Source organism: Polypterus senegalus, chromosome 10, assembly GCF_016835505.1.
Source record: "Polypterus senegalus isolate Bchr_013 chromosome 10, ASM1683550v1, whole genome shotgun sequence".
Classification (NCBI taxonomy): Eukaryota; Metazoa; Chordata; class Cladistia; order Polypteriformes; family Polypteridae; genus Polypterus; species Polypterus senegalus.
The window spans coordinates 119,612,611-119,640,538 of record NC_053163.1 but is presented as its reverse complement, the minus strand read 5'-3'; the positions used below and the strand labels follow the sequence as shown (position 1 = coordinate 119,640,538).

Here is a 27,928-nt window from a genome sequence, read left to right as displayed (position 1 = left end):
CCAGGTTGTGTGGAAACCATCAAAGTCCTCCCCCAGGAGCTGCCTCTGGTGGTCACCACAGACCCTGAGAGGGCTACATTTCAGGACTCCAACTCCTATGCCATCCTGCAGGTATACTGATTGGGTTCAGGTCTGAGGGACACTGCCACCTGTCATGTAGGGAAATGATCTGCTCCCAGTGAGCCTGTTTGCCTGTTCCTTCCATTATGGCCTCATGGCTGGGCATAAATCATTTCTTTATCCTGACCAGGATTCCTGTCCTTCCTCTCTGGCATGTACAGCTATAAACAGAAACAAGTTATATAAATATTTGTATTAGACCATAGTTGTTTTACTTAAAAATTGAATAAATAAAGGTGTTCAGAAAAAAACAGCTGCTGACTTAGAAAGCCTTTTATGAACCTGCCTGCTTCAAAAAACTACCAATCTGACATCATAAGGATTCAATGCTGCAGGTTGAAATCTTTTTCCCCAGGATGCAATAAATGTGAGAAATGTCTAAATGACTTAAGGCTGGCTAATAACACAATGTACTACTGTATATTTAAAATGTTGTCATACACAATACTAATAATAAGGTTAGCTCTTTAATTAGAAATCAGAGAAAGTGAGAAGGAAGAAGAAAAACCTTAAAAGATTTAATCTTTGCAATAATAACAACAACAACAACATTTATTTATATAGCATATTTTCATACAAGCAGTAGCTCAAAGGGCTTTACATAATAAAGAATAGAAAAATAAAAGACACAATAAGAAAACAAAATAAATCAACATTAATTAAAATCGAATAAGAGTAAGGTTCAATGGCCAGGGGGGACAGAAAAAACAAAAAAAACTCCAGACGGATGGAGAAAAAATAAAATCTGTAGGGATTCCAGACCATGAGACCGCCCAGTCCCCTCTGGGCATTCTACCTAACATAAATGAAACAGTCCTCTTTGGATTTAGGGTTCTCACGGAAGGGCTTGATGAAGATGGTCACGTAGACTTCTGCCTTTTAATCCATCCATCATTGTTGGGTAATATGGTAATAATGGTAATATATACATACCATTCCGTATAATTGTCAATGCTTTCTAATCCTAAGCAGAGCTACTGTAGCCTATCCAAGCAAGCATATGGCGCAAGGCAGGCACAATCCCTAGTCAGAGCAACAGTCCATCACAAGGTGAACACCCACAATTACTTACCCACATCACACACACGGGTCAATTCATTGCCACCAATCAACCTAACCTCCATGCCTTTGAACCATGGGAGGAAGCCAGAACACCCAGAGGAAACCCTTGCAGACACTAGGACAACCTGTGAACTCCACACAGGGAGGACCCAGGACGCAAATCCTTGTTGCACAATACAATTGCACTTGTATATAGGTGCAGATAGACACTAGGCTCAAGTCCAACAACACTTTATTTTGATGTGGGAAACACTTTTCCTTCGTTCCCCACCAATGCACAGTATAATAAAACACCAAGCACTTTGCCTTCTTTTCTTTCTCTTCCTCCTTCTATCTCCTTCTGCCTCCGCTCTTCATCCAGCTAGCTTCATCATTGTTGTTGTTGTCATCGTCGCCGTTGTCATCCCAACTCTGGCTCTCCGAATGAAGGCAGGCGGCTTCTTTATTCTGCACCTGGGAGTACTCCAGGTGGCTTGTTAGTGAGGTCTGGAAGTATTGCTAGGTGTGGTTGAAGCCCAACAAAGTATGGCTGTGGATCTCGTCCTGGTGGCCCCCATGGAATCCAACAGGGCTGTGCCAACTCCCATTCACATGGAGCCCTGTGGGTCAGTATGAATAGACAGTGATACAAATCCTAAACAGAAGGCTAATCACAATCTGCCACCGAAGGGATGCCAGGTGGAAATACAGGAAATAGAGCTCCTTGAATATTTCAAAGGATTTAAAAATAATGGAAGGATGGTAAGGAATGCACAAGAGAAGATTACACAATACAGAGCCCAGTAACTGCTGGCAGTAGGACTCTTCTATTGCAGTACCTAGAATAATTGTCTGACCCTTTGGCTAAAAATGTGCCAGCCATCTGGCAGGAATATCTCAGGCTTTGGGATGGAGCTCTGGGCAGACTGCTCCGTGGGTTTTGTAGGGCTATGCCTGACCTGGTGGTACATAATGGAATGTAAGTAAGGAATGCACAAGAGAAGATTACAAGAGAAGGTACATCAGAAGAGACTAGAAGTGACCTCAAAAGTAATCCAGGCATAAAAGTGGCCAGTAGCCATTGCTTTGCTTAACATCACATTAGGTGGAGAGTAGATGAGAGTTCACCTGGCAAGAAGAGGAAGGAGACAAGTGCAAGAAGTAAGAAATATAATAGATGCAGACATTGGGAGGTACTAAATATAAATATCTTTTTATTTTTCCCTGCTGCTTCATTTGCTGTATTTTTGCCTCCAAAGACCTGTACTCTTTTTTTTTAATGTTAGGTTTTATTGTAACTAAAGGCCATTTCTTTTTCTTATAGTTTTAATTTCTTTGGCATTTTCTGGATTTGGGGACTTGCGTAGTCCACCCCGTATATTATAAGACCACTAACAATGTGCAGAGTTGACATAAACGACTGAGTCACGATAGACTGACTAGGAGCGGGAAAGTTTGGGCTTTATAGTTGGAGGACAGGAAGGGATAGGAACTTAAGCAGAAGTGAGGTCCGCAGGAGGGCATGTTGTAGCAGCGGAAGTAGGCAGAGTCTTAGGTAGGTTTTCCTTCTGGTGTTTTGTGGAAGAGGGAGAAAAGGCATTAGTACCATTCATCAACCCCTGGCTCTGCATCTTACTCCCATTTAAGCCCTTAGGCTGACTCCCACGCACATGTGTGTGACAATATATACAGTATATTGTTATATACTGTATATACATAAGTACAGTTGACATGTTTTCTTTTTGTCTGAGTGTGCCTGGAACTGCTTCTGCCTACCTTCTGTTTTATAGCCAGTGCTACTGAGAGAGACTTTCTCACTCTGGGACACTGATTAATTAGGTTCAGCAACTAGATGGATTCATATAAATATGGTGCTTCTGTTACCTTTACCTTTGAAAACAAACTTATCCTGCCCTAAGTTACTTTGATAGAAACAATCTAAAACCTTGCAGTCTAAGCAATGCAATGAACACTGATCGACATTAAGGTCTACCTCCTGGTGGGAAAACAGCTCTGACCAGTTGATGCATGGAATCCACAAGAACTCTGAAGGTGCCCTGTGGTATCTGGCACCAAGACATTTGCAGCAGATCTTTTAGATCTTTTAAAATGCAAGGTAGGGCCTACATGGATATGACTTGTTTTTCTAGCACATCCTTTAGATGCTCAATCAGATTAATCAGATTAAGATCTGGAAAATTTGGACCTTGAACTCTTTGTCATTGTGGCAGTGTGCATTATTCTGCTGAAAGAGGCCACTGCCTTCAGGGAATACTGCTGCTATTAAGGCATGTATGTGGTCTGCAAAAATCTTTAGGTAGGTGGTACATGTCAAAGTAGCATTCACATGAATGCCAGGAGTCAGGATGTTCCAGCAAAACATTGCCCAGAGCACCACACTGTCTCCACCAGCTTGCCTTCTTCCTATAGTGTATCCTGCTGTCATCTCTTCCCCAGGTAAATGACACACATGCATCCAGCTGATCACATGATCTAAAAGAAAATGTGATTCATTAGACCAGGTCACCTACTTCCATTGCTCCATGATCCAGTTCTGATGCTCACATACCCATTGTAGGTGCTTTCAGTGGTGGACTTGAGTCGACATGAGAACAATGCACTGTGTGTTTTGACAGTTTTCCCTCATAGCCAATATTAGGTTTTTCAACAATGTTTGCCACAGTGTCTCTTCTGTGGGATCAGAACAAATTAGTTAGAGTTACTCCCCATCAGTGAGCCATCACACCGATGACCCTGTCACAGTTTATCAATTGGCCTTGGAAAACGTTTGGTAGGTACTAACCACTGTAACACTCATAAGACCAGACCCAGTTGTCTATCCATCATAATTTGGCCCTTGTTAAAGTTGTTCAGATCCTTACACTTGTCCATTTTTCCTGCTTCCAACATGTCATCTTCATGAACTGACTGTTCACTTGCTGCCTAATATATCCCGTCCCTTGGCAGGTGCCATCATAATGAGATAATCAATATTATTCACTTCATCTGTCACTGGTTTTAATGTCATGACTGATCAGTGTAAGTGAAATTATGTACCACTCTAAAAGTAAATGAATATTGCTTAATGTAAAAACAAGAAAGTGTTATATATTAGTCATGATGGTACTTTTGTGATCTCTATTCAGGAGTTGCTGAAAGTGACGCAGTCAAAAATTGAACATTGCATACAAACAAAGCGGACTAAGCTGGATGAGGTAAAGCAGTCTCTGGTAATGCTGCAGGTAAGTTTCAAGAAGTAGATACACAAATATTTGGTATTAAATAACTGAGACACAAACTATTTGTACAGAATCTGCAGGAACTAAGCCAGGTACATATTGTGAGTTTAATTTTTTCAAAACTGCCATGTTAATTTCCTAGAGCAGGGATTCCCAAACTTGGCCCTGTGGCCCCCCCTGTGGCTGCAGGTTTTTGTTCCAAAAAGCTTCTGTTTTTAATTGGACTCCTGGGCTAATTAAGTGAACTGTTATTTCACAGATTCTGTGTTTTGGGAACAATAAAGAAATTAGAAAACTAAGTTTGGCAAAAAAAAAATAAAATTAAAATGTATTAAACAGTTACATGGGAAATGTATTTTTCTTTCTTTTTAACATTTTCATTTTGATTTTTATTCTACTTTTCCAGGTATTCTAATTGTTTAATTAATTCATTATTTACTAATTAGTGGGGCTGGCATTAAAGTAGTTGCAGCCTTTCATGATTCAGTGTTGTTTCTGGGTGTCTGCTTGCTAGTTTTTAACTGTCATTAATAAGACACAATGAAGAGAGCAAACGGCACAGAGAAAGGGCGAAATATAATGATATCAACAAAAGAGAGTTAAGCATTTAAATCTATAGCAAAAATAGAAATAATTCTGAATGTCTTATAAATGTGAAAATCACGCTGTGGTGCTTTTCTGGATGTAGAATAAGAGAAGAGGAAAAAGAATACCAGTTAATTAAATTTAATCAGTGCAATCAGTTGTTGTCACTGATTATGAATCTGGTTGGAACAAAAACCTGCAGCCACAGTGGGGCCCCATGACCAAGTTTGGGAATCCCTGTCCTAGAGTATTAAAAATGTGAAGTGTAACACAAAGGAAAAAAAGTACCATTGGTTTATAATTTATTCTTTCCTTTTAAATAACATCAGGGGCCTCATGTATAAACGGTGCGTACGCACAGAAATGTTGCGTAAGAACTTTTCCACGTTCAAATCGCGATGTATAAAACATACACTTGGCGTAAAGCCACGCACTTTTCCACGGTACCTCATGCCTTGTTGTACGCAAGTTCTCTGCTCGGTTTTGCAAACTGGCGGCACCCAGCGTCAAAGCAATGGTACTGTTCTTGTGTGATTACTCATTATTTTCATGACGCGGCTTTATAAATACATAGAAACTAACCGCATATTGTTTATTAGTGTAATGCATCTGATTGTAATTAACTCGTAACAATATAATGGTTCAGGGAACAGCCATAGTATTCCAAATACCATAACTGCTTTAGCGTTGTTACTCTCACTTCTTCTTCTTCTTCTTCTTTCAGCTCCTCCCGTTAGGAGTTGCCACAGCAGATCATCTTTTTCCATATTACTCTCACTGCACGACTCGGAGTATTTATATCACTGTATCTGAGTGTGAATCACAGCAGCAGCTGATCGGAAAGAGAATTATCGGTATACAGCTTTAAGGATACTCTGTCTCAGCCACTGCAAAACGTTTCAAAGCCTTTCCTGTACGGACCTCGCGGTTCAGAAACAGTTTCATCCCAAGAACTTTAAATGCACTCAATCAATTGCTCCTTGTAGAACGGTTTGTACTTATAAGTACAATCACCCCACTGTAAACTTGCACTACAGTTATAATATCTCACAACCTGAGCCACTTTATAAAGCGCGTATTTACATATGATGACGATATCATTTTTAAGGTGAAATGCAGCAAAATATGTTTGTTAAATTATACACATAAAACTTTAACTTCATTTAAATAATCTATATTCTTCACTGGGAGTGTCATGAAGGATAGAATAATTAAACATGTACTACGAAGATATTTCAATGTTCTTTAAACGTTTTGAAGAATCGGCGCTAAGCTTACAGATGGCTTAACGTCTATTACAGAGCTGATTGTGTGGCGATCGGTTACTTGGGGAAAGAAAAGCAAGGACTGCAGTGACGGCTATGCCAATATATATTGAATATAAAACAGAAAGAGAAAATAACGACACAGCTAAAAACGCAGCGACAAATTTCGACAATAAATTATTTCATCGAAGTGAAACACATGTTTAATAACGTGCTTTAACTCCTATCATCATGAAAATGACATCACGTATACATCTCAGTATTTTAGTTATTCAGAGAGCTGTAATATCACGAATGTAATGGACTCTGTGTCCAGTTGGAGGAAGAGAGCCAGTTTAAGAAGCAAGTAGTGATTCACACACACAGAGCACATACGAGTAGAAGATCAAATACTAAACAAAGCATTTAACGTGCTACTTTAATTACGATGTGATTTGAGAAACTGGTTAATTAAACGATTTTAAGATGAAGTTTATGATGTTCTACTAAATGACAAAATAAACTACGTGATTAAAGTGGAAATGTCGAGATTGAAGTTGACATTTCGTGCTTTTTCCCCACCGTGTGCCTTTTTTCTCTGTACCCTAATAAACTTTCATATGACACTCAGACGGTGGGCTACAACTCGGCTTTTCACGGCGACTTTGATATGTGACTTCTTTTTTATTTCCGGCACTGTGCGATTTTGTGAATGTGAGCTTTCAAGTTTCTCCAACACGCTATGTCACTCGATCAACTTCATTTTGTTGATTATACCACGGTTTATTTGAACAAATAGTATGTTTTTCCTTTGCCTCCACTTGGTATTCGCTGAAATTCTTATATTTTCCCCGTGCTTTTCCCATTGTCTTTTCACAGAAGGCTGCGCTTAAGGGCGATTTATATTGATTTGCATATTCAAATAGGCGTAATTATGGGAGGATTTGGGGCGTTACATAATGCGCGTGCACGAGCGTTAGCTTTCACGCTGATCGGGATTTATGTAACTGAAGAACGTGGAAGTTGGAGTACGCACAGATTCCTGCATCTGGATTTTTCTGTGCGTAAGCACATTTCGGCTTTTGTGCTTACGCCATGTTATAGTGCGAGTTCTACGCACGGCGTTATACATGAGGCCCCAGGTCTTTAGCACCGGATCATTTTTCTAGATTTTCATAAAACTATCAAATAAATCATATACAACATTTTGTCCCATACTAAAAAAGAAACAAACATTAACATCCCACCCATTTTTACAGAGTGAAGCATTTTTCATAATGAAACGAAAGAATTCGTTGCAGTAGCAAAAATGAAGACAATAACCATTCAGGGTTGGGCACCTAATTTGAGCAAGTTCAAGCATGAAAGACCTGTTTAAGTCACATGCATTATAAGCATTTTGCTTTCAGTTTATAATAGCAGAACTGTTTAGGAGGAGCACATCAGCATCCTCCTTCTAGGCTTAGTGTTCTTTCTTTGATAGTGCCTGGGAAAAAATATCACAGGTGTACTTAAGACACAATTCAAAATCCTCCATCAAAATATACTCTATATGTATTGTATAATATGTAGTACTGTCACCTGTACAGAATACAGAGAAATTCTTACTTGCATATCCAACCAACATGCAGCATATAGGAGATCTCTGAGACAGTAATAAACAGGAATGTATTAAAACTCTTAACTGCATTTGATTTGATCAAAAACACAAATCAGCTTACCTGAAGTACTGATTACCTGGATCTTCTTTCATGCTCTAAACTCTTGTTTCCAAATAAATATACACATTTTGTGAGAAGCATTAAAGCCTTAGACTTTTTTTATAATAAATAAATCAACTAAAAGTGATATATTTACACGCACCATAGTTGTAAATTAAAAAGTAAATATAGTCTGTGAATTAAAATTAATAATCAATTTTAATACACATTCCCTAGGTGACCATAACTAAGTACTTGGGCAGAAGACCATCTAAGAAAAGTTTGGGTCGCTGCTAGAAGATGCATTGGTTAGCACATTGGCTGAGGGTCTATCTCCGTGGTCTGTGTGTGGATGCCAATGCCCCAACACAGAACACTGGGCTGTACAAATTGGCACTGTGTTTTGGATGAGACATAAAACTGAAGTCCTAACTCTCTGTGGTCAAAAAATCACTGGGCATCTTTCTAAAAGAATAGGGTGTACCCTCATGTCCTGACTAAATTGCCCATCATGGGTTGGTCATACTGGCCTCCTAATCATTCTTGTCTCTAATTGGCTATCTATATCATTCACCCATTCACCACCTGGTAGCTAATATGTGGTGAACATATTGACGCAAGAATGGCTGCCGCCGCACCTTCGGGTGTAAAGCGCTTTGAGTAGGTTGGAATGCACTATATGAATGCTATTAATTAATATACTGTACTTAACATAATAAGGTTTGCCTGAAATGTGCATTTATGGTGTGAAGAAAATCCAATTGCGCTATTAGTGAACAATTTTATGTAACCATATATTTATGGTCATATACAGTAATTAAATCATCTCAGGTGCACATAGGAAGGGTGCTACAATATGAAAACTGCATCATTTAAAGAATTACACAAACATGTGAAAAAGCTTAGGGATCAAGAAAAGTTATCATTCCTTGAGTCACTGGTGGAATCACACATGAATATGAGTGAGCCAGCAGTCCGCTACTCCTTTTTGTACTAGTCAAACCACTAGTAGTATCTTTCTAAGAATGTTAATGCAGCATTAACAACTACTTATTTAGGGGCGGATATTCTGCCAACAGAAAATTAACCACATAATGATTTAAAATCAAAGGGCTCAAGTCTGTTTCTAGGACTTATTTCTGGAAATAATACTGGGATATTACTTTCTAATTATAAGATATTTGAGTAGGATTTGGAGACTGACTGAACTGCACAAAACTAAATAATGATATTTGAACCAGAACTCGGTATACACAATGGTAATATTCTCCAAAGAGCAGATGATAGGTCAATAAGCAAAAGCAAATGTTTGCATTCAGTATTCTAGATTTGATGAATTAACACTGCTTCATTTATGGTATAGGAAGTAAGGGAATTAGAAAGCACAAATGGGGTCATTTGGGTATTGTTTAGAGAGGCAAGAAATCTCTAAACCTTCTGTGCATTTTTAAAAATGTATTTAAAAATAAATTGCCTTTTGTTTTAAATGTGTTCAATATTACTTTTATAGAAATGATTTAAAATGTTCATTAATTTTATAATTTCAGCTATATTCCTTTCCTCAGTGTGGGTGCTCCATATGCTCTCTGATGACCTTCCTGCAGCACTACCTAGTGTGGCGGAAGCACAGCATGGGCACCTGGAAGCACTCTGGGTGTACCTAGTTTCTGTTACCACAGCACTTCCTGGTGTGGCTGAAGTGCTGCATTCCAGGACTCTGTAACCATTCAGGTGCCTCCTGGTGATGGCCACAAGCCTCAACAGGGTTGAGCTTCGAAGCTCCGATCCTGTGGCCCCAATGCAAACCAAGGCAGCTGCCCTCTCATTTCCCGGGGGTGGTATTGTCCCTCTCCCCGGTCCTTCCATCCTCCAGGCATCCCCAGCTGGGCAAGAGTCCCAGGTGTCCGCCATAATATGTACAGTGGACCCTTGATTTACAAACTCAATTCGTTTGTAAGGGCTGATTATAACTCAAGTTGGTTGTAAGCCAAGACTATTTTTCCCATAAGAAATAATGGAAATACCCATAATGCGTTCCGAACGTCCCAGAGCAACACTTATTTAAACTTTTAATAATAAAAAAGGGTTGTATAATGTGCATAATTTACCAAAAACACCAATACTTTTTCTAATGTACTAACCAAAACTTTATAAAAAGTGCCTAGCCTACCAGAAACAACAATTTCATACTGTACTCACCATTTAATTTGACATCTTTGGCTTGCAGGAAAGGAGGAGGAGGAGAATGAAATGGAAGGTGGTTATTGTTTGGAAGGAGCTTCCTTATGCAAATCTTTTCTTTGTAAAATTGTGAAGATGGTGGATTTCGACATGCTGTACATATTAGCGAGATCGGTTATACGAACGCGACTCTCATATTTCATCAATTTCCTTCGTTTTGATTGTGATCACTTTCTTTACCTTCGTTACCTTCTCTTCCTTCCTTAGCTTTTTTTCTATCTTTCTTGGGGCCATTTTGATAGCAATTAACAAAATAAATGATGTAAATCACTGCACTGGCTGAAATTACATCCCCAAACACATGTATCTGGGCTCCAACTGACGCTTACGAACACTCTCGGCTGTACAGTATGTTTGCAATTGCACAAGCGGATACACGTGACCACATTTGGGTTGTAACGCAAGACATTGGTCGTAATTTAAAACAAAAATTATGGTCGTAAACCAAGTTGTTCACATGTCAGGCAGTTTGTATATCGAGGGTTAACTGTATAGTCTTTAGAAAAAGCTCACTAAAAAATAAAGAGTAAGTCCTTTTTCCTAAACAATAAAACTTTTGATGTTGCTTAGTACTACTGGCATGTCTTCCTTTCCCTGGCTGTAAACCAATTTAGCAACTTAGCAAATTTAGTTGTCCCAGATCTCAGGTTTTAAAGTAATCAATAGCCTGAGCCATATCCTGAATCGCTGGTCAGTTCAAACAAATTTTGTCTTGAACAAACTATAATGAAAATATATACAAAAAATCTATACAATGTACCCCACAACAACTCAAGAGACTGTTGTGTGTAAAGATCCCAGGAGTTAGCAGTTAAAAATACTAAAACCAGCCTATCTGACACCAATAATCATGCTGCAGTCAAAGTCACCAAGATCACTTTTTTTTTTTTTGCCAATTTGGTGTTTGATGTAAGTGTTGTATCGAACAGTACACAAAGAAATCTCCAGGTTGTAATCTCAAAATACCTTCTTTATTACAGCAAAACATCTGTCTTACACTCTCCTTCTAGGAACTCTCCTCCCATCCCTCTCCCAGTTCTATTTATATCATTTTTCTACAGTGCCACCTACTGTCCAAATTAATAACATTAATAACAAAAGATAACAGTAAGCATAAACTAAAGCTTCTGACTTGTAGCTGAATATTTTTAGGCATTGTGTTGCTCCCACATGTTAGGCTGGTTAGATAATTACATGGATAAGCAGATAGCAATACATTTCTAAGGCAATAGTTGGCTGTACATCTGTCACTATACTCAGGTAAATGTAAAAATTGTTTTTTTGCTCAACATGGCATTAATGCAGGTCAGCTATATAGCATTACTGATATATAGATGATCTTTGAGTTATCAGACACAGGAACATCCCATAATAAGTGTGTCCCTCTATGAAGATAAAATCTAGTGGTCTTGAATTAAATCTCAAGTGTTCTCAACACAAGTGTTGATACTTCTTTACAAGTAAAATTAGTAAAACCAAGGAACTGGTTTAAGGAAACAAATGAAGCAATTCAGAGGAACGATGAAGAAATTCAGGGGAACACATCTTAAAAAACAAGTCAATTAAAGTTAATTCAAAAGAAATTAATTATGAGTAAAAGCAGGTCACTAATTAAGAAAAGGGTTAGAATGAAAATCTGCAGCCACTGGAGCCCTCCAGGACTGGAGTTGGGGACCCCTGCTTTAGACAATGCATAAACATGAGAGCAGAGGGAATCATCCATCCATCCATTTTCCAACCCGCTGAATCCAAACACAGGGTCACGGGGGTCTGCTGGAGCCAATCCCAACCAACACAGGGCACTTGGCAGGGACCAATCCCGGGCAGGGTGCCAACCCACCGCAGGACACACACAAACACACCCACACACCAAGCACACACTAGGGCCAATTTAGAATCGCCAATACACCTAACCTGCATGTCTTTGCAGTGTGGGAGGAAACCGGAGTGCCCGGAGGAAACCCACGCGGACACAGGGAGAACATGCAAACTCCACGCAGGGAGGACCCGGGAAGCAAACCTGGGTCTCCTAACTGCGAGGCAGCAGCGCTACCAGTGCGTCACCGTGCCGCCCCAGAGGGAATCATTAAACAAGAAACCTAAACCTGTCTTTTTGCATTGTAAACCCTTTAGTACACTACAGTAGTTCCTGTTAAGTGATTCTGCTATTGTCATTTTGTTAACAGAATGCATTTTAGAAAATTAAATTTTTATAATAGCCTGTGAAGGCTACAGCTAGGAATGAAGAAAAAGTAATCAATTACTCCTTAGGGCTAAATGTGTAGCTCAACTGCAACAGCTCCTAATTGAGTGCAATTTTTTTCTTCTCAAAATAATAAGGCCACTGTACAAAGAGAAATGCAGGAAAATGAAAAGACATTCTTTGATTTGATTGCCCTTATTGAGATGACACAAACCAAAGTCATGCAGATGATAAAGGATGAAGAAATGGCAGCAATAACAAAGGCCACCAGTCTAAAAGAACAGTTGGAGAAGGAGCTGGCAGAGCTGACAAGAAGAAACCAAGAGCTGATGGAAATTTCAGAAACAGAAGACCACATCCAATTTTTACAGGTAAAGTTACTGTTTTATAATAGGGTATACTGTATGTCACTAAGTGAAGCTGTTTAAGGCAAAATATTTTTTTTTATTATTTCTGCTCTCTTAGTCTTTGTGTTTCCCTTATGAAGATGAAGACGTAACCACCATTACGGTTTTGCTGTATCTTCTGGAGCAATGAGAAAGGAGCTGTCTCAGTTAAAAGCTCATCTTGAGGAGATTGTAACCCGTGAACCACTGAAAACTCCTTCAAAAGGTTTTTTTGTAATCTTATATTGTGTAAATAGAAAATTCTGGAGAACATATTAATAGTATGTAATTATCTCTTTAAAAATGTTGGTGTATTGAGGCGTGTTAGGAAAAAAATTACATATACTGCAAACTTTTTAGAAATAAGGCCATTTACTACAAGGATAGGAAAAAAAAACACTTGGGTCATTGTGTTTATTCAATTTCCTCTCACTTGTGACTGTGTTTCATTGTAAGATTTGTGTGTTCATATAAAGAGAGTCTCTTTTTTGAAAAGACATACATTGCCTAATTTTGCATTTTGCATTTTTCTTTTTAGTGTGTTCATTAAACAAAGATTCAACTCATCTGCTCAAGCAGCAAGAAGTGACAAACAAAGCAAATTTACTGAAATGTAAGGTTTCGTAGTTCAGTTAATATTGTATGATATGATTTATTTTTTATATCCTAACATAATAATGGTGGATAGTAACGCTTTAGGCTTAAATTTGTACCGTATGTGTCATTTACAATACTAGATTTCCTTTTTATGACAAATTCTAAATTTGTGGCCTGAAAGCAAACTTGGCTTTTTATTAAGAAAACTGGAAAAAGATGAAATGCACAGTCCTGCCAAACATATTACTTTGTCATACTTTTTATTTGAAATTTAATTTAAAAGTGATATGCTCTCAAAATTGGTAAAAAGTTGGTGAAATATAGAATTTAAAAAGCTATAATTTAAATTGAATGGGCATACATTTCTAAATAGGCTTTGTGCTAAATGTTCGGTAAGTGTTTTTTAAATCATTTTTAATAAAAATGGTTTCCTCTTTTTTATTTTAGTAATCATTGTTGCATTATTTCACAGAGATATTGTCTGCTGCTATCTGTTAACACTTTTTTGTGAAATAAGCAGAGGTTACAAGTTACAAAGCGTTTTATGGAGATAAGGCCGGTTATTACAAGTGCCGAAAAAATAAGCACTTTTGTCATGCGGTTCTTTCTACGTTGTCTCACTTGAGTCTGTTTCTTTGTAAGACATCCTGAAGCGTGTGCAGCTGCACATGAAGAAGGCTGAATGCTTTGGATAACAGAATGTTGCCTTACATTTACGTTTTTCATTTTTCTTTTAGCATGTTCATTAAAAAAAGATTCATCTGATTTGCTGAAACAGCAAGAACTCAGAAACAGAGCAGATTTTCTGAAAAGTAAGATTTTGAAGTTCAGTTAATATCAAATAATATGGTTTATGTTTTATAACATAATATAACATTCTTATATCCACTTAACCCTGTTCAGTTTTTGGAGAGACAGGAGATTACCATAGCAGCATCAGGGACAACAGCCATTAACCAAACACTAACGTGATTTTAAATGTGGGAGAAACCCTGAAATAGAAGATGAAACCCATAGAAACTGCTTGACTAATTTAAAAAAACAGGTTAACTGTTACTTTCAGGGTGGAATTAAATTCTTAATCAAATGTATCCTACTGAGTCTTACAAGTAAACCCATGACTGTGGACAAACCTCATTAGGAACATCCAAATTATATACTGTATGTGTAAACCTGATTAAGTATGAGCCTGATTTCCTTAAGATTTTTAGAATTAAGTCCTCTTGCTGCATATCCCACAATGTCCCTGCCTGCCTCTCTATACATGATTTATCTTTAGTGCTTATTCACTTATGTGGTGTTCCTTATTCCAAGCCCATCTCTCACAATAAGGTTTATTTCCAGCAAGCATTCCATAGGCCTGAAACGCACACTGAAACTTAACTTTTAATGTTGCTTAGAAAACCTCCACGGCCTAGCTAGCCTGACCACAATTTCACATTGCTCCTAAGGCAGTGGAAGACAATATTAAACATAAGGCACAAGAGGTTGTGATTTCTTCATTATTAATTCATGTTCTCTCTGTAACTTCAATAATGTTTTAATGCATTTGCTTTCTCAGATGCCTGCCAGCGCACCCTAGATATCAATACTGCAAACAGAAACCTCCTGTTATCTGAAGGAAATCTGAAGGTGTCATCCAGTGAGGAAGTTCAGGATTATCCCGACCACCCTGACAGATTTGATTGGCGACGCCAGATTCTTTGCAAAGAGGGATTATCTGGGAGTTGCTTTTACTGGGAGGTGGAGAGAAATGGGGCAGGAGCTGAAATAGGAATTGCATATAAGGGAATCAGCAGAAAGACTGGTGCAAACACTGTTTTAGGGCGTAATAATAAGTCCTGGAGTCTGTTCTGCTCCAATTCCACTTACGTTGCGTGGCATGAAAACAAAGAAACTAAAATAACAGCACCTTTTTGCTCCAGAATTGGGATGTATCTTGACTGGTCTGCCGGGACTCTGTCATTCTATACTGTTTCACAGCCAATGATTCTCCTGCACAGGTTCAAGACCACCTTCACTGAACCAGTCTATCCAGGGTTTTGCATTTATTACTCTGACTCAAGTGTAATAATATGTCATCTGACATAGTCGGTTCATTTACTGCCTTTACTGGCTTTCTCTCTGTGGTACCTAGTTTGACTAGTTATTTATGAGACAAGGTAAAGGGCATCAATTTCTGCAAATATCTCAGAGTTACTTTAAATTACTCTGAGAACAGTAGTAAAATAAATACACATAAAATACATCAAAGTCTTATTAATAATATTTATATGCAAATTGTAACAAATAAGTGTTTCTCTATTGCTGTATTACACAATATGGCAAACTTATCTTCTTATATAATATGTTACCGTGGTTGTTCGTTTGTCTGTCCAGTATTTTAAATCACCTGTAGCTTGCAAACCGTTTCACCTATTGACTTGAATTTTGGTACACATATACTACATGACGTCTACTATCCGCTTACAAGGTGATGATTTTTATTAATTTTTTATTTTTATTTTATTTTGTGGTAGAATCAACTTTCGGCAGAGCGCAGCAGGGCGGCTGTGCGGCGCATGCATATGGGCGTCGTTCTCATTCTCTACCACCTTCGCTAATCATTCTTGAGGCAGATTGAAGACTTAAGTGGCAGCTTAAGTGAAAAATTAAAGAAAACATATTAAATAATTGAAACACAAAAACTAACTTAATCAGTTTTAACGTGAAAAGATGCCAATGAAAGAAGAGAAGCAGCGGGCTGCTAGGGTGGAGAAAAGAAGAGCTGCTCAGGAAGTGGCAAGCGCATCAACCTCTGAGCAAACGAATGCTAAACAGAGACAGAGAAAGAGAATGAAAACCAGGAATACTCAAGTCAAGTGTATTCACTGCATGTTATCGTGCACTACACCGTTACTGGTGTTTTATAATTGGCATATATTCCTAGTATGCATCTCATGTATTTTATATGTGCTTTTTTTGTTTCTGCTGTAACAAAATTAAAATTACCCTCAGATTTTGTTGTAATACAATACTATTTTTTTCCTTTGTAACATACAGTATTTTCTTTTAATTTTGGCAGTTTATTTGGCAAATATTTTCAGGAAAGTAATAAAGTACTAACTGATTTGAATCTAACTTGATCTGAAGCTAAACAAAAAGAAAGATTTGTTTGTTGTTGTATTGAAATCTGACATTTTGCAGGGATTTTGTGGGGATTGTGTGTCTTCGACCACGACCATAATAAACTGGTTTTAGAATGGATGGATGGATAAAAGGTCTGTAGTTCAAATAGAATGTAATGACAGGCGTCACCTTTATTTAAACATGCATAATCCAACAGGAAGCAATCTTAAAATGAATCAATCAGTCCCAACTGCCAGAAGTTTTTGAATGCTGTTAATGATTTTATTAATATTTAAAGTTTGTGAGGTTCAGATGACAGTCATGGTGAGAATATGCAAAACAGCAATCAAGAAATGATCAGGAAAAGATTTAAACCTAAGACGCTGGAGAAGGGCAGCAGAAAGGTGCTTCATAAAATTTTCTTTCATACTGTGTCCAGTGGAAAGCCGGTTCTAGGATTTTGCTGCCCTGCCACCCCCTTTGCTTTGAGAGGAATCAGTGCTGCCAGACCTGCGCATCAGGACCTGGGCACAGCAAAATATTTAGGACCTCAAATTCACAATTTGAGAATGTCAAGTTATAGCAACAACTGTTTAGAAGACTGTCTCAGGAATTGGGCTGTAATTAGTAGTCTTTATTACTTTTAGTGTTTCTTTAAAGAAAAGTCAGGAAAAAACACTTAAGTCATTGCTGAAACTATGACCAAGCTTCTACAGGTATTTATTTAAACCACCAGCTAAATGTGCACATTTCTGATGACTGTGGCATTCTATATATTTATTTGTTTATGTATTTATATTTATATATATATTTTTTATTATTATTTAAATAAGACATTACCGTAACATATACATGTTGTTTAAATTTATAAAATTAACTGAAAACTTAGCATAATAACAACATTCACTGAAACTGAGAATATAATGATTGTCTTTAAACAGGAATCTTTGCCCACTATTCCTATTTACCGTATGCTTGTGTATTGAAATAATGCAATCTGCCTATCCAAAAAAATGCAGAACTGCTTTAGCATGCCCAGAGAGAATCTCACAAATGGGGGAGAGCAACAGAGGATGATATTTGCTAAATTTAACATAGCTTTTAATATATGTACATTTCAGAGATTATCAAGATTTAGGTTAAATCAGCTTTTCAAAATTCAATCAAGGGCTACAGTCCTTTTGCTGTTTTGATTGTTTAATTTTATTTTGCCATGTCTGTCTCTTCTATGCTACGGTTAATATTAGCATCGTCATCTTTGTTGTTGTTCATCTTATTGTTGGACTTTGTAGGTCATCAGACGTTAAGACCGAACGTTGCTGGTATGAGAAAATAATATAGAACAGTATAATCGGACATTTGTTTTGAGTGTGAGTGTTTATAGGTCTGTATGGCTTAAGAAAATGTTGTGTTGCTCAGGGCTATTTCTGGGCAACAGATTGTGCTGTGTATAGTGCAGGTGCTGCTGAGGTGCACAACGTAAACATTTCCTTGTGTTCCAGTCAATTCCAGACAAATTTTTCTAAACAAAATAAAGATAGGAATCTGTACATGGGACTGCAGTAATACACCCTGACCACTACAGAGCACTTTAGGTGTTTGCCTAGACTGCCTATGTCTATATACTGGCTTGGTTCAAGGAATAGTTTTTTTGGTGATCAAAAATTGTTTTAGTTTAAAAGATGCAAGAAATTAAACAATTAAAACCTATTTAAAAAATAGAATAAAACAACACCCCTCCCACAACTATCCTAGCTTTGTGTGGAAAGGCAAATGTAAAAAAAAAAAACAGCTATAGTATCACTGAGCCACAGACTAAAAAACAGAGAGAGAGGTTGGGAGTATGCGCTGACAGCACGTTGCAGTACCCACCACATGATGAACCACTCGGATTGGGAACTAAGTGCAACGGGTGATACCTCAGCACCACACTGGAATCAGTGTAAGGTTTTTTTATGGTAGCTGGAGTGCCAGTCCTGCCTCCAACCCCAAAGTTTTTCCCAGTTTCAAAGTTTTCCCTGCTTGCAGGGCTGGATGCAGATTAATGTCATACCCAGGATGAAGCAATTAAAGGTTAAGGGCCTTGCTCAAGGGTCCAACAAAGTAGAGTCACTTCTGCCATTTACAGGCTTCGAACAGGTAACCATGCCATTGTTGTTACAGAAACCTAGGCTAGAGCCACCACTCTGCTGAGAAACTCTGTTGAGAAACAAAGTTGACAGGAATCAAAGATCCGTGCATTGTCAGTCACCAGTTATCCAGAACACCAGCTGACCTGCGCTTTTTGGGAATCAGTTTAGAGCAGCAGCTGACTACCAAAGATGGCCTTTATGAAGGAATCTGTTCAGTCATCTTGATAAGTCTTGCATTCCATTAACTAAGAACCAGTGACATCAGCACAACAACCTTATAACTCATCATGTTTTAATACGACAACCTTGCACAATTTAGTATACTTAAATGCATACAGTTTCACAGTTTTTATATACCAAAACTTCAATGAGTAATTCTGATAATTAAAATCTTATTTCTTCTTCTTCTTTCAGCTTCTCCCGGTTATGGGTTGCCACAGTGGATCATCTTCCTCCATATCTTACTGTCCTCTACATCTTGTTCTGTTACACCCATCACCTGCATGTCCTCTCTCACCACATCCATAAACCTTCGCTTAGGCCTTCCTCTTTTCTTCTTCCCTGGCAGCTCTATCCTTAGCATCCTTCTCCCAATATACCCAGCATCTCTCCTCTGCACATGTCAAAATCAACACAATCTCGCCTCCCTGACTTTGTCTCCCAACTGAGCTGACCCTCTAATGCACTCAATTCTAATCCTATCCATCCTCATCACACCCAATGCAAATCTTAGCATCTTTAACTCTGCCACCTCCAGCTCTGTCTCCTGCTTTCTGGTCAGTGCCACCGTCTCACTTCCCTCATACATATCCTGTACAACTCTTACGTACTTCAACTAATCCAAACAATATATTCGATCTCTTTTCGCTGTGCCGTTATTTCACTGAGTAATAATTTCCATTTGTTTGTGCTAATGCGATCTTTACTATCATTTTTTTTAGACTTTAGAATTTTAGTACTTTCATTATCTGTGACCTGCTCTGCATGTGTATCACACCAACGTTTTGGAACCTCTTTATGATGTTCTACTTTGTCTTCTACTCTTTGTCTTTTATTTCCAACCCCAAGCGTGGTTAAATCTCTTGGTGCAAAGTCTTGTCTTGCGGGATGTGAAAGTATCTCTCTGAAAAAAATCACATCTCGTCCCAGGCTAAAAAGTCTCGTCTCGTCCCAGGATTTTTTTTATTATAATAGAGAGATTTGTTGGTAATAATGTTTTACGTGAGGGCTATTCTTAGGGATGGCGTCAATCTTTCTGCTGAGCGCCACAGAGGAAGGAAAGAAATTGCACTGAGGGCGGGGAGGCTGTTGTTTTATGCAAATGAAGGTTACAACCAGAAATGAAGAGGAAGGACAAAAGTTCCACAAAGTTCAAAGGAGACAAGCTTAGCAAGCTGCCTCCGTGGGTACACGCAGTACTTCCTAATATATTGCCTTCATCTTACTCTTTGAAATGTGCTATAAAATATATGGAAATTCAAAGAGGGGTTGTTCTCCAGGGATTGTTGCTCATGCCTATATACAGTACATATACTTCAAACAGTGGGCGGTGGGGGTATAACAACTAGCCCTTGGTGGTGAAATTCATTCAATATAACAGAGAACTGGGATGTCTTCTTAGAGGTCAGACTGTGTTTTGCCGCTACTCTCCAGTTCAATAAGCTGAAAAAGTGAGGTGCTGGTACAGTGTATCGGCCTACTTCTGGCCCTGTGTACAACACATGCTTTGGGAAATTTAAATGCTTGCACAGCTCAGTAGAAGAGTCAGAATATACAGGAGGTGGGCATGTGCAGGGCTGTTTTGGCATACTAACCCCCCACTCCAATTGAAGTGTGGCGCTTTGACCCAAACCCACCTGCTCAACTAATAAAAGTAATCACAAAAGGCAAAAAGGAGCAAGATGCCTATTAAACAGAGTACTGCCTGTAATTTGGTTCCACTTGAAGCACCGGCACATTGTACATAGTTCACCATATCATTTTTTCTTGCCTGTGTCTTATCTGTGCAGTGCTTAAACCATTCAATTCATTGCACTTCCCACGTAAATGTGAAGCCTGTAAAAGTAAGTGTTCTATGTAATAAGTTGAAGTAAACTTCTATTCAGTGTATATTGCTTTGGATCTAAATTCTCCAAAAATCTGTGACGGTACAAGATTATAGTTTGAAGCATTACATTTTAAATCTGATAGAAGCTACCATTGTTGAAGAATGTGCTGCAGAGTGAAATTATATTTTTTCATCTCAAATCTCTATTATTCCTACTAATTACCAGTTCAAATGAAAAAAATGTATTTTCAATGATCATCAACAAAAGCCATTGGCAGTCACGAGGAAAAGCAGGAATTGATCTATATGGAATGTTCCAGAGTAAGAAGCTCCAGTGAACTAGTAAACTGTTTTTGCCCATACAATGTATATAAAAAACAAAAAAAAAAACGGCGCCTATTGTCTTAGAAGTAACAAAGCTATTGAAAACTGAACGCTAACAAAAACGAATTCCCTGTCTTGTCTAAATAGTATAACGACAGCAGGGGGCAATATTGTACAACTTTTGAGATGAAAAAATATTGAAATAGTAACGTAGTGTAGGGTTGGCTAGCAGACGCTTTATTTGATTATTAATCACAAATTGCACTTGACGATTGGAGCTGTCAATAGTGAATTCATCAGTCACTTAATCCAAGGTAATTTGCACGTCTTTTCATTCTTTTTCTTACTGCGAATTTGAGGTTGTACGTATTATGATATTAAGCGCTACTGTATCATAGTAGAGGTTAAGTTCAAATCCTGGATCGGGCGCAGTGTGTACAGAGTCGGTAAGTTTTCCCCACGTGTATTCCCCACAACCCCCATCACTCCGCTTACTCACGCATTAAAAAACTCCTATCTTGGTTTATCTCACACATTGATATTGGCTCTTTGCGGGTGTGTGACTGAATGAATGTGACTTCCGACTGAGTGGAGACCCATTTGCGTCCACAACGTCTCATTTGTGCCCATTTCTGCTGGCACCGACTCGAGTCCCAGCCACGTTGACTTGCACAGGGCAGTTAGTGCTTTTTTATTAAACATTGCTCGCATATACTTAAGTATCAGTAAACCCAGTATATCATGGGCTTGTATCTTTATTTAATAAATATTATTCAATTCTATAGAATTCCCACCATGTAACGCCTGCCGCAGTCAGACTCCGATTACCAGTGCACATCGGTTTTGCCCGATTTTTATGACTGTGACGTCACAATGGTTAAATAATGCATCTGCATGTTGATAGCGCGGGTACTGCGTGAGGCTAACAGCCAGTTGAGCTTCAGTCGCAGCAGTGTGCGGATGCACAAGGAATGGAGGCATCTGCCGTTGTGTTCTTAGTTGGCATCGCGTCTTTTTCAGGTGAGAATTCTACACACAAGCACCGCGCAACAGGTCAGGCACACCGCATCATCTTTAAACTTTTTGTCTTTTCTGTCTCCACACACTGCTTTGCTTCCAAGTAAGGACTTCCTGCCCCTCTGAAATTCAAATCGATACATTAACCGTAGCTGACGGATCTTAACCGAGCTACAGTAGTTGTCAGTCGCAATTGTGCGTGGTTGGGCAGCAGACTAGTAAACAGGAGGCGCATAATAAGATACCGGTGGTACAAAAACAGACTTTGCATTATCAGGGTCCTTTCGATCTTCAGGGAGGAGAAAACAAAGCAATACAAGGTGAACACAAGCGAAAAGAACGTATCAAGGAATAACAGGATGGTGGAGACTGCTATTATAAAGCACAACCGTGGTGCAGTGGTTATTGCTGCTGCTTCAGTTTCAGAGGCTTGGATTCAAATATCTCTTTATGTAGCTGGCTCATCCTCCCAGTGTCTTTGTGGCTTGTCCCCCAAATTCCTAAACTGTACATTTGCTTAATTAACTATATATATATATATATATATATATATATATATATATATATATATATATATATATATATAGCACTGCATAGACTGATTGGTATACTGTATACTGTACTTACGTGCATGTCCCCATACATTGATGAAGGTTGTATATTAGTTATCATAAATACAACACTGTACATTGAGCACATTATCAGACAACATATAAAACAAGAACATACTTCAGTTATGCTCATATTGCTGTTAGTATGAGTTTCTGCTAATTAATGTATGATCTGTACATATAAATTACTCCTGCATCTACTGGTGTGAATGCACATGGCCTCATACTGTTTGTAAGAACATTAGTGACTATGCAGGCAGGACATTTGAGGCCTCTGATAATAGTATTCATGTTTCTTGGGCAGCATTTGTTATATATCTCCTTAGCAGATGGCAACAGTGTGCCAGTAATGTTCTATACTAACTTCATCTGACTTCGACATCATCTGCAGCAATGTGTGGTCTTGAGCTGAGTAGGTGGCACACCAGGATGTTATTTAGTCAACAAAGACGGATTCCACTATCTACTTGCATAGCTGGGGATATAACCAATCAATCAATAAATCAACATTTATTTATATAGCACATATTCATACAATAAAATTTAGCTCAAAGTGCTTTACAAGATGAATAGAAAAATAGAAGACACAATAAAAAATAAACATAAGTCAACATTAATTAACATAGAATAAGAGTAAGGTCCGATGGCCAGGGTGGACAGAAAAAACAAAAAAAACTCCAAAGGCTGGAGAAAAAAATAAAATCTGTAGGGGTTCCAGACCAAGAGACGGCCCAGTCCCCTCTGGGCAATCTACCTAACATAAATCAAACAGTCCGTCCTCTTTGTATTTAGGGTTTTCATGGAAGGACCTGATGATGATGGTCACGTAGACTTCTGGCTTTCAGTCCATCAATGTTGGTGCATCATGATGCTTTGAGTAGGTGGTGGTGGTGCAGGCCGCCACCACAAAGAAACCGGAAAAAGAAACAAGAGAGGCCATCCTCTTATATATGAGAAAGTAAGGTTGTTGATAAACCTTCTTGAGGATAGCTGAGGTGTGTTCTGCTCGATAACAGTTTTAAATGCTACAGTCTAACACTGTCCTGGCACAACATTTATTTTTCCATCCAGGTGTTTCAGAACAGTACAGAATAAAAAGTATAAGGAATCCTTTATGTTGTAGAGAAAATCAAATTGGCCACAGCATTGAACAGTCAGTCCAGTGGCTGTGGTCTGGAAGAGCATTTCCAGCAGCCTGTTACACACATATTTCTCTGAGCCTTTTCAAAAAGATGGGCCTGCTCACAACTTTTTTGTACAATATGTCTGTGGTATTCACCCAATCCAGTCTACTCTTCACAATAACCCCCAGGTATTTATAGAGATTTCACTTCTTCCCCATTATGGTGACCAATCTCTGCTACCAATTCCTTTGTGCTAGCAATGATCTCCCAACACTACATGCCAATGCTCCCCAACACTTTGCTATACTCCTCTTTGTCCTCTTTTTTGATGTATCTCTATAGAATAATGGAGAATTCAGGTAAAATTCAGTAGACTGTATAAATTGGAATTATCTTGTCAGAAGGGGCTGAAGAGGAACAAGAGACTGGACCGTTCACTGAATTGCTCCTGTGTTTCTGACCTTTGTATCTGTGTTACTATCCAGAAGACTCAGAAATTCCTGCCTGTGCATTAGAGAGTCTATGATCCACGATGTAATGAAGGACCCAAACTGTATCACTTTGCAGTTGTTCCCCAACCAGAAAGTCTGGATAGTGTTAAAGTCACTTGAATAAAAAGATACTTACCACAGTGTTATCTTTGCTCAGGTGAGAGTTTGCTCCGTGGAGCAGTATAATCTAACCTATATGTGCCTAGTAGGCAGATTGCAGAGGCTTGAGGTAGACTGTAACTAACTGTAAAATGCTGAGAAATTTGCCCCACAAGATCATCTAGGATGGCCAAATATGCACAGCTAGCTAGCTGGCTGGCTAGTTCCTCCAACCCGAGACCTAGTTTGAAATAAACAAACAAACTTCACTAAACTGAAACAAGGCACAAACTCAAAAAAGCTATATTTGTGTTTTTATTCACCGTAGGATATGTACAAATGAAGATAGTGAGCTATATCGCTAGCAAATAAGAAACTATGAATGGCAGCTTGTCTCACAACTTCACTCGGCAAAAGTTTGCTTGAGACTGAACTTGAAATGCACAGATGCCAAAACGCTGTCAATCAAAGAGAAGCCCAGCCACTTTGACAGTTCCTCCAATCATCATGCAGCAGCCCAGCATCCTGGCCAGCCCAGTACCACATTTACTCCCAGAGATGCTGAGCTTCCCTGGAAATGTCATTTCGAAGCATTTGTCCAATAAATGTCTAGCTTTGCTGCACTGAAAACAAAGCATATTCTCAAGTGCCATTGTTTAAATGGAAAATGCTTCCATCGGAATGTATGAGGAAAAAAATATCATGTTAAATGACCTGCAAGAAATTATTGCTATTTCTGAATGAACTAGTCATGAATTTGAACACATTCCAGCACACTCTATGTATTAGCAATGTAACTACAGCAGTACATATTTGACACATTTTCTTTGTGACATTTAAGAGGAGACGGACCTTCTCTTGTAGATTTAGGGAAGTCGCCTCTGGTGGGTCCTTTCTGTTTTGTCAGGGTATGCACTGGCTGCCCAAATCCAGTATTGCAAAAAATATGGAATGAATGGAAAATAATTTGTTAACACTCTAGAAAAACTCTCTTGACTTTGATTGTAAAATACTGACATTTTTAAGATGGATGGACATGAAGTGCTGTACTTGGAGTATAGCACAGGGTGAGTAGCTGAACTGGATCCAGCCATGGCCTAGACATTGACTGCTTTCAATGCGGAATATGAATGCTGTTCTTGCGTTCATGTAGCTTTCATTCCGATTTAACGTAATACCATAGGGGTGAGTTTTGTCACCTTGGCCATTAAATCAACCCCATTTTTCCCGCAAATGATAAAAAGGTATGAGTCAATTTAATAATTATAAAATAATTAGAATAATGATTTTATCTGAACCTCGCAAACTTTAAATTTTAATAAAATCATTAAAATGATTCAAAAACTTTTTTAATGATTTTTATTATACAGTATATGAAGTTGGTTTGAAGAACAATTACTGTTTGTTATCTATCATTTTCTTCCCCAAAGACTCATTCACAACTGCTGAAGATGATTTGTGTGCCTCTTATTTAACAATATGGGTGGCACAAATCCAGAATCCTGAGTTACACTCCTGGTCCAGTCACTGATGTGGGGCGTTTACTTGTTTTCCCTCTTTCTCCTGAGGTTTTCTTTTAGTTGTTATGATTCTAAACTGACCCCGATGTGAATGAGCAGACCCTGCAATGAACTGATGTCTTATCTGGGTTGGCTCCCTCCTTCAGCTCAGTGCTGCCAGAATATGCAGTGGTATCTACAGTACTACTTTGAATTAGAGTAAATGGATTTGATATTTTTTATATACTTTTGTTATTTCACTGTAATTGATAAGATTAATGGTAATTTAATGGTTATTTAATACTTTAACACACAACCTACTTTTTTGTGATTCTAGCAGTACTTGCTTTTCAGAAGAACAATAATGATCTTAAAATAATTCCGGGGATTCCACAGCTGACTGAACAAGGTAAGCAAGAAGGCTTTATTTTAATAACATTTATCTCTATAACACATTTTCAAACAAAGGATGTAGCTTAAAATGCTTTACAAGATGTCAAACTAATAGTTACGTGCAAAGAAAAACTATTTAAAAATTGGATAAGAATAATAATGCATAAATAGTATACAAAAATAAATAATGCACCATATTACGTATGTATTATAATTATTATTATTATTATTATTATTATTAAAATAAATGCATGTAAAAGCACCAACATGGGATGAAGCCTGTCTAGATGTAGTAGTTTGTAATAACCAGGATAAAACTGAGGTTGTAGAGGTGATTGAACCATTGGCGTCAAGTGACCATACTATTATAGTGTTTTGGCAGAGTGTGGGTGCAAAAAACTGTTAAGTTTAATTTTGGTTGGGGAAATTTTGATCACATGCAGCAAAGTATATAAGAAATAAACTGGGATGAGCTTTTAAGTATACAAACAGTCAAGGTGCAGTGGAATAGGTTTGAAAATGCAGGACAAGGATATCCCAAAATGTGGAATTAGTAGGAAATTTAAAAATAATCTCCTGATTCGGATAATAAGGAGTTTAGAAACAAGCAACAGAGGAAAAAAATAGCTGTATAAGGAGTATAAGACTGATAAATCCATTGTGAATCGTAGGGTGTATGAGAGCATGAGGGCAACCATAAAGAAAGGCTATAAGGCAGTTAGAGAGGAATATAGCAGATATGGGAAAAATAACCCAAAAAGATTTCAGTATTTTAGTTGTAAAAGAAAATTAAAGAAGGAGGAGGTAAATTGCATCAGGAATATTAAAGTGCTCTAAATGCACTAAACTTGGTTTTCATTCCAGGCTTTAATGCAACAAAATGTGAAATGTTAAGGAGAATGACAATTTAATTTCAATTTCCATAATTACATTACATTTCCATAATTATTAAATACTCCACCTCTCACAACTATGTATTGATACAGTTTGCTTATTGTTTAACTTTAATATTATTATGGATAATTATATAATAAGTTATTCAGTACCATTGAGAGTTCTTTTTTGGCTATACAATTACTCTAATTATTTAGTATGTACTGTAGTTATGTCTGATGTCATAGTTACAAACATAGTTATTAAATAATTTTCTTGTAATTATGGTATATAATTCTGGAGGCTTTTTATAAGTACAGTGAACAGTGAATGAAATACTGGATTTCCATATTTTAATAAGTGCAGCTAAGACTTTGAGAAATACATTTTAAATGTATATATTAAATTTAGAATTGATATATTTAGTTTTTTTTAATAAATAACACAAAATAATACAAAATGGCTAACTTTGGTACTGTGATAACTATGCTTTTGATTTGACAGATGGACTTAACAGAAGCCCAATGAAAATAATACCATCATGGTCCAGAGGCAAGTGTGTTTTTTGTGTTATACTTAGGACATGGTTGGTATTGATGTGTCCTTTTCACTAGTGTTTTAAAATTTCTTGCCTGATGAAATTTATATTTATTTCAGCCACAAAGATAGCACTCAGCAACTCAATAGTAGTAGTAGTGGCATTAGTGGTGGTAATATTGCCATATGAGATTATTACTTACACAATTGACCTCCATTTAACATGTTGGCACTCACGCAACTCAACAAAATACAACAGAAAATATTTGTCATTACATACATAATAAAGATTTCTCTCGCTCCTTCTCTCCCTCTTA

At 37.9% G+C, this 27,928-nt stretch overlaps 1 protein-coding gene across 2 annotated transcripts in view; it reads left to right on the top strand.

Moving 5' to 3' along the window:
* LOC120537501 (tripartite motif-containing protein 16-like) overlaps positions 1-15,760 on the top strand; it is a 107,492-nt gene extending 91,732 nt beyond the window's left edge. For both annotated transcript variants that reach the window (XM_039766481.1, XM_039766479.1), the window contains exons 2-7: positions 4,308-4,403; positions 12,511-12,744; positions 12,839-12,985; positions 13,298-13,372; positions 14,094-14,168; positions 14,918-15,760. In XM_039766481.1, the coding sequence (XP_039622415.1) occupies positions 12,907-12,985; positions 13,298-13,372; positions 14,094-14,168; positions 14,918-15,447 (759 nt within the window). In that variant the 5' untranslated portion in view covers positions 4,308-4,403; positions 12,511-12,744; positions 12,839-12,906 and the 3' untranslated portion in view covers positions 15,448-15,760. The remainder of the gene's footprint in view (positions 1-4,307; positions 4,404-12,510; positions 12,745-12,838; positions 12,986-13,297; positions 13,373-14,093; positions 14,169-14,917) is intronic.
* Positions 15,761-27,928: the final 12,168 nt, after the last annotated feature.